The sequence below is a fragment of the Phaethon lepturus genome, unplaced genomic scaffold (assembly GCF_000687285.1).
Source record: "Phaethon lepturus isolate BGI_N335 unplaced genomic scaffold, ASM68728v1 scaffold43094, whole genome shotgun sequence".
Lineage (NCBI taxonomy): Eukaryota > Metazoa > Chordata > Aves > Phaethontiformes > Phaethontidae > Phaethon > Phaethon lepturus.
In genome coordinates this window covers 6800-14925 of record NW_010533310.1, presented here as the reverse complement: position 1 = coordinate 14925, position 8126 = coordinate 6800, and the positions used below count along the sequence as shown (strand labels likewise).

General features: G+C 41.1%; 1 protein-coding gene across 1 annotated transcript in view; it reads right to left on the bottom strand.

Moving 5' to 3' along the window:
• Positions 1 to 1650: 1650 nt before the first annotated feature.
• The window catches only part of LOC104619311 (protein unc-119 homolog A-like), a 13044-nt gene continuing 6568 nt past the window's right edge, over positions 1651 to 8126 (bottom strand). Inside the window, exons 3-6 of the mRNA XM_010285143.1 lie at positions 5581 to 5747; positions 4568 to 4670; positions 2582 to 2754; positions 1651 to 1763 (exon numbers count right to left, since the gene is read on the bottom strand). Coding sequence (XP_010283445.1) covers positions 1651 to 1763; positions 2582 to 2754; positions 4568 to 4670; positions 5581 to 5747 — 556 coding nt within the window. The remainder of the gene's footprint in view (positions 1764 to 2581; positions 2755 to 4567; positions 4671 to 5580; positions 5748 to 8126) is intronic.

Here is an 8126-nt window from a genome sequence, read left to right as displayed (position 1 = left end):
GCATTTTCTTTAGAAAACTGAATCCTCTTTCAGAAGTAAAGCAAGCCAAGCCAAATACAAATGGTAACACATTTAACAGTGACCACAACCCCAATAAGAGCACAAAAACCTCCCTCTTGTTAGGCAGATGGCTACATTTGGAACCATTTGTAGTTCTGTTTGACTTAGGCTGTGACTAGCAAGATGTTAATCACAACTGGAAATGGGATTTTATAAAAATTACTACAATCACACCTATCTGAGGCTAACATATAATGTTCCACTTAAACTCACAGAATTAGACATGGAGACATCAAGTATTTATAGAAATATCTACAAACTGCAACTGCCTTTTTTTTTTTTTTTTTTTTAAGTATCAGTGAACTGACCTTTAGAGTAAGGGTTTCATGACAACAGGCTACTACTCCACATCAGCCGCCTTGGGTTTTATTTTGCATACACTAGTTTATTCTTTTGATGATGCTACTTTTTTGCATATCTATCTTTCTAAGAAGTGCATGCTGAGAAACTTGGGCAAAATCGGTCTTAAGCTTCTTATAGAGTCTGAAGAGAGAGCTTTTGCTAAATTTTTGCTGTGCCTTAAAGTCCTATGTTATTAGACTTACTGTTTCACCTGTGTTAATATCCAAGGCAAAACATTTTTAACAAAGGGAAAACACTGGCATAACATTCTTCAAGTTCAGATGCAAATGGAAAATTGGAAATTCCACACTCTCCAGCTGCCCTAGGCAAATTAAAGTGTTGCTCCAACAAGCAGTGCTGAAGCCTTATCTTAGTATTGAGCAGAGATGAAGGAAAACAGACATGGAACACTTACAGCATGAATAGGCTGAATGATAACTATGTAAAAATGTTAAATAAAGCTAAAATCCTTCAATTTTTCCTGACTATTCTGCAATCTGTTTGCAAAAACTGAAATTAATGGAAAATGCTTATGGAGGTTCAGAGACCCTCAATGCTATTTTACCTTCATCTGAAATGTAAAAGGACAGTACCCGATTAAAAACAGCTCTGTCATTGAACTAATAGTTTTCATTACGAGTTTCGGTGTTTCCAAGATTAAACAGAATATTACATAGAAGGAACAAAACTAGAGGATGAGGTACTTATTTAAAGAACTAATCTAAAGATTAAACTTGCTTTTGTAAGATGTTATGCTCGACATTTTCAGCTGGAGGTACAAGTTAAATTGGCCATGCCTTTGAAGCATTCACAAAGAGAAACAAACAGAACTCTGTATTTGCATCCATCCATTCAGGTGGTTTCTCAGATTACATTCTTTGAGAAAGCAATCACGTCCCAAAAGATACTTGAGGGCAAGAACACAAATCTGCAGAATTAGGGCAAAATCCCCCAGGTCCCACAAGGCCATTTTCAAAGCAGACACTTACAGAACTTAGGGAAGTGGTATCCAAAGATCATCTAGCATTGTAGAACCGCTTAGAGTTCTGAAGAACTGGGTCTGCTTCAAAGCTCAAGAATGATGAGACTGGCAAATTTAGTCATGAAACTCCTACTGTGGCAAAGAGTCCTTGGTTTGCAGATCCTTGTCCAGTTGACGTTGTAGACAACTGAACTGAAGGTGTTGGTATCCCTGACGACTTTGCTAGGAAAAGGAAGGCCAGCGCAGGTTGGCTGTCCATCCTGTGCTCAAGGTCCTCCACTGTATGAATAATCTGCCTTGTTGTGCATCACGAGCTTGTTGTCTACAAAGTAGAAACTGTCCGACTGCGTCTCATACGGATGAAGGATCATCTCTCGAACTGCAGGGGAAAAAAAGAAAAATGGTGTCACACAGAAGCCCTACTGAGGCAATGCTCTGCACTGGGTTTCTGTTACATTTAACAGCATTGCTCAGATAGCAGCAAACTCACAAGTGAAAAACCAAAACAAGAACCTACCCAAACCATTCGTTGACAGTATCTTTTAGAGAACTCAAACATATTCCAAATATGTTAAGGCACCATACAAAGTGTGAGTGTTCTACCTAACTGCAAAACAATATCACACTAGAGTTTGGGGCTTTTTTAATTTTGTTTTTAAAAAAGTGATAAAACAGCAAACTCAAAGGAAATTTGTTCTGGTGTGACAATAAGCAAGCAGCAGTGCATCACTGTATTTTCCACCAACTGTATTATTAGTGCTGACCTACATGATTAGGGGTTGTAAAGAATATGAGGTCACACAGACAGTACTGATGCTGTTGTGTCTTGGGAAAGAGGAGAGAAGATAAAAGTTATATTCATACTAAAACTAAAACCTCTCAAGCTATCAATATAGCACATCAAACAGGACATAACATTTAAGTCACCCGTTTACTGGACATCTTTTTAATCCTAGTTTTTTTGTCGGTTTATAACAAAATTGTTTTTCTCCCTGACACCAAAGCTTCCATTTTATGAATTAAAAAAAAAAAAAAGCAACTTGTCTGGTGGGTGACAAGATACATGCTACTAGAAAACGAAATCTGTATTAACACAGATACAAAACTACCTGGAAGTATCCTACCCTACCTTTGCTTCTTCAAAACACCTTAGATTAACATCACTATGTGGTAACCCAGTAATTAAAGAGAGCTTACTGAGGTCCTCAGAGAGCTGTGGGAATTCATAGATGTGCTCACAAGTATTTTTACTGCTGGGGATGCAGAACCCAAATTCAAAATCAAAACTCTTAAGCAATTGATCCCGGAAGTAGTGCCTCTCAATCATGCGGAAGTTATTAATGGGTTTGTCCCCTACTGTGAATTCCACTCTGAAAAAGAAGGATAAGATTGAAATGAGCTTTCTTCTTTAAGTAAGATTTTCAACCATTCCTGAAATGTAGAAGAGAGGTCTTCTAAAAAAAGCCAAAAGTCTAAAGCAAATTATAGTTTCCTCTTTTTCTTAAAGCATGCTACAGGGACACAACATAGCATTACAAATCATAGATTATAATATATTTTTATTCTTTTTACTAAAAAAAAAAAAAAGAAAAAAGATATGCAAGACAATTTTACAATTTTAAACTCATCTTCAGTGAAGAAAAGATCCCTCCAACTATATTGGATAGGCACTTCACTAGATGACCCAACAGAAGTTCCTTATTGCTTTGGGGTTTTAGAAAAGTTATTTTAATTCTTCTAGTGGGTATTAAAAAACCAGATCTACAGAAAACTGTCTGTCTTCTGTTCCTGCTTTGTAAATGGTAAAGGGGCACAAATTTCAACCAGCACTATATTCACATTTCTCTTAAGAAGCATGACCTTTTGGAGAAAGACAGGTATTGGTTACATATGATACACTATGAGTAAGCCAGGAAGACACTGTTACTAGTTTGGCACAAATCAAAAGCTGGATATTTACAATTTTAACCAAATAATTGCCAAAGAGTGCTAATTGATACATAACTTGGATTTTTCTTCCAAACCAAAATCTAAACAGTGCACATCTTTAAGATTAGCAGGAAGCACTATTACACAATTTTGCTCTAAATATATTCTCTGACAACAAATTTTAATTCTTTTCCATCAGAACCAAATGCTGAATTTTAATAAAGTTCTTAAAAAAAAACTTTTTTTTTTCCTAAGCAAGGCTGCTGTACATCAGTTCTTGTGAAATACACCTTTGCTGCTGAAGAGATCTATCAAACTGCACTCCAACATGAATCTAAATTAATGATTTCTGTACACCTGAAACAAATAGATTTGTGCTGGAAACTGTTAACTGATGCTCAATTATAGGATTATGGACTTCATCGCATAGTAGCAATGGACATAAAGCTCTTGATTAGATCTACTAATTTAAACATAAGTGAACGTAAAGAAAAATAAAGATAACAAAGAACCTGCCATGCTGTGACCCAATATCCTTCCAAAATCTCCACCAGAGACAAAGCAGCCCACCAGTCTGCTCTTTGCAGCTGAAAACTGCATGTCCCCATGCATGCTATTTAACTGCTGATAAATCTGTAGTTACTAGTAAGTTAATAGTAGTAGTAACAGTGTAGTTAGGAGTAATCACTACTAACTTTTACTGAAGAAACAATACACTCTGTCACTTGTATTATAGTAGCAATAACTCTGGCCTAAAGCTTTACAGAAAGGTATTTTAGCTGTCACGTTTTGGTGTGGTTTATTAACAGATGCAAGCAGTACTACCAGATGCATCGAAGATCATTTTGGTACTGTGTCAAACATTACTTCACCATTTCATGCGCATCTATGGATTAATGATTTTTGGGGAATGCACCCTGGAAGGCTGCAGGCACATCTTCCAAAGCTGGCAGAACCTCTGACAGGCAAACTATGATGTACGGAAGAGAGCTGGAATATCTGGGTAGTCTGTCCACCTTATTTTGCCCCTTCTAGCATTAACCTCTTCAACGCCATGCCTATTCCTGAGTTAAATAAACAAGCTAAAGGGATGGAGGAAGCAAGGCATCCAGCAAAGGTGTTTGGAGAGTCTCAGAATAACAGAAGATCCCTATGAAATCAACGTCCTGACAGGATCAACAAGCAAAAGCCACTTTTTCTAAGGTTTCAGTTGTTTCCTGTACTAGAAAAAGTAGCACAGGAGCAATTACTTACGTGGCTCCCACTTGCCGAAGTCTAAGAAAAGCTGGGGTAAACTGATAGCGTACAAACCGTCCAGCATTGGGGTCAATGTCCTTCTTGTCATTGTGTTCACGTTCTGGAAAAGCGCAAAGTAAAGCTCCGTCACAGTCGTCTGAGAAACAGAAACCCAGTGAAAATACTTGCAATCATATATTACTGAGACATATAAGCCAGGAAACTATTCTGAGAAAGCCTGACAACGTGCTTACCCTCTTCCTATCCTCTCAAAGGCATCCACTACCGGTCACTGAGAAAGAGTATTGCAAGATGGCCCTTTGGTTTAATATACTTCTTATCTTCTGAAGTGACTTACTGCTCCTACCTCTGCTTCAGGATTGCAGCGTGACTCTGAACAAGCCATTTCACCTTAGCGTGTCTGGTTTGCTACCTCTGAGCTACAGAAAACTTCCTCTCACCTGCAGGGAGATGGGGAAGACTTAAAAGAGCACTTGATCAGGAAAAGAACAGCTGCCCTGGGTTTTTATTACCCCTGGCAACAGGTAACACTTTGGTGGTTACGAGTAACACCTAAAAATTATGAAGGAAAAAAAAATACACAAATTTTCAGTTTGTCTAATTTGCACAATTGACATAGTTGCTCCTTTTTGGAAACACCACTTTCCTGACCCCTGAGTGAAAGATGTTAGACTAACAGTTAAACTGTCTACAGGGGGACTCTAGCTGATGAACAGCCAAGAACTAGCCGTGACCTCCTCCTCTGCGGCTGTTTACAACATCCATCTGTCCTGCCTCAGCACAGATGGCAATCAGAAGAATACAGCCGCAACAAGCTCTGTTCGCCGTCTTGGTACAGAGGGACACCTGAATAGTATTTCTGCTGCAAGCTGGGACTCTAGGCCTCTTGCAGTCGAGAGCATCTCCTATTTTTGGGAAGTGTATTGAGTAAAAGGAGCAGGAAAAGGCAAAAGGAAGCAGATAGTGGCATTTGTTTGTTCATGAAAACAGTATTTCGTGTGTGCACTCACCTGAAGTTGCTGGTTTGGTGATTTCAAACAAGACTGTGCCAGATTCCATGTCCCGGATTTTGAACCTGGTGAAGTCTATCTTGTAAACATTTTCCTCTGGAGTGCACAAATAATCTGCAGAGGAAAGCAAACTTAAATGAAGGCTGCCCAGATTACCAGGTACTACTCTTTGGAGATCACAACCAGCAATGAGAGCAACTCAAATGCATTTCCACTACTACCCTGTTTTTAATCCAAAACTGGGGTTTATGAAGACAGTTCCAGTTCTGAATGCTCACACCACCCTGCTTGGACAGGACAGGGAAAAGGCTTCTCTCCCCCAGCACTCAGAGGTCATCACCTTTTTCCAGCCCTGTGCCAGCATCTTCTGCATCCATTTCCCCTCAGGGTATTGAGAATAGTCAGCACCTCCATCAAATCCTAGCCTTTCCAGTGTAAGAGGCTTTGCCTGTTTTAAAAACTGCCCTCCGGCAGAAAGCAAGTGCTAAGCAGCTTTGGGAGCACTAAGCCTGCACTAAACTGGAGCAGGAGTGTCCTCCCTTGTTCCACCTCCCCTGTCTCCAGCCCTCTGCAGACAAAGGATGGCCTCTTCTCTCCACTGATGCTTGTCCCATGCAAGGATTTTTTCTTCCACACCACAGAAAATGGTGCCTTTTCCTGTGTTAGGAAAACAGTCTGGGAACAGAGCCCTTCCCTGCTTCCACCAGTCAGTATTTTTGGGAGAAAGTCATTGTTTCTGGCTTCAGCCTTGCTCTGCCCTGAGACAGCTCCCTGGCCTGGGTACCAGCCTCCTCTCTGGGGAAAGAGCCATGGTGCTTCATTTTCACTGCACATATAAGCACAGATTGAAAGCAGCTCCAACAACTTACTTTACCCTGACAAGTCTCAATAAGTGTTATACGTATACAAGCCAGGTTAGCTTTTGAACAACCCTGCAATCTGCATATTGTAGGAGACCTGTTTTGGAGGTTCTAAGGTGAAAGTAAAACTTTAACATTCTAATTCTAAGCCCTTTCTCAGTTGCTGCTTGTCTGACTTAATCCCTTATTTCTGTCTGCTTTCTTATTTCTAAAATTCAAATACATCCATCCACCTAAGGCTTATTCTTTGACTATATGAAAACAAGTTACAGTGTACTCAAAAGATCATACCTGCCCATTACAACACCTACTTCAGCGCAGGTACAACAAATCAGGTACCTACAATACGGTTGGGGCTTGTGGTTCCTGGACAGTGGTTAGCACACCCCATAGACAAAGAGTTAATAAAAGATTGCTGCGGGGTAGTAAGAGAACATCCCAAACGCCACGCATTGCAACCACCAGACAGCAAGGCCCTCATGCTGGGATCTGTAATTACAGAAATCAGGTCTCTCTGTAGTCAGCACTATGGAAGATTGCTCCTAGGCGTTGCTGAGCAAGAACTGCACATCTAGCACCGGCACCGTCCTCGAAGCCTTTTATTCTCTGCAAATCTCCTTAACTTGGAGGACTGTCTGCGTGCTTGCTGGTACAAGGAACAGAGGCGTTAAACATAGTCTCTGGACAGTTCTGCTGCTCTCCATCATCACCACTGTATGGTGAATGCTCAAAGGAATGGGTTTTAAGAGAGAGGACTGTGTTCGAAGCATCTCCGGTGTTTGGCAGGGAGGTTTCCCTTTCAACATAGCACAAAGAAAAACTAATGCCAGTACCGGAACTATCAAGAAGAACAAGGTAAAAGCTCAACCTTTTTACTACCACAAGAAAATGCAAGCCTAACATTAGAAGAAATAGCCCAAGGACTGCACAAAATCTTCTTTTCCATCTTTTAACGGTAGCCAACAAGATGGGACAGAAATTTAATTCAACCCCTTGCCTTAAACCCCAACATTTAGCAATCCTCAGGTAGATGTCCTGCAATCACATGATGATTTGAGGTTCTAACGCATCAGCCAGCCCAAATTCTCAACCCATCCCACAACTTCCCTGCTCCAAGCGGCCAGATGCAAAATGCAAACTGACAGCAGCAGGCGCAGCTCCTGCAGTCCCGGCTTCGCCTCTCCCAGCCCACAGCCACGCTCGGGCCAGCTGCTCTCCATGAAGGCGAGGGGCTGCACCAGAACAGGCTGGCGGTCGCCTGGGAGCCCGGGACACCTTCCCTAGAGCACGCAGACAAATCTGAAGCTGGGTTTGTCTGCAAGTTAATTATTAAGTGGTTTTCCTCCTGCAGAATTCCTGCCCATCCAGCACCATGGCAACAGCTTTATCCCCCCCCTTGGCAGCAGCGTTGCTGCAGTAACAGTGTCCCTGACTCATCTGGAGGAGAGGAGAGCCAAGCAGCGGAAGAGGAGTAAACCCTGGGCAGAATCCCCACCAGGCTCCTGCTTGTTGATGTTTGCACCCCTGCACTCTATTTTCCAACTCTTTTTGCACTGAAAATATTTTTAAAACTTTTTTTTTTTTTTTTTAAGGTCAACATGCCAGTGTCTAACCAGATGACATCTGGGAAGATTAGCTGCCAGAATACGGCAGTCAAGTGTTTTTTCCTCCTCTGGCAGTGCCCAG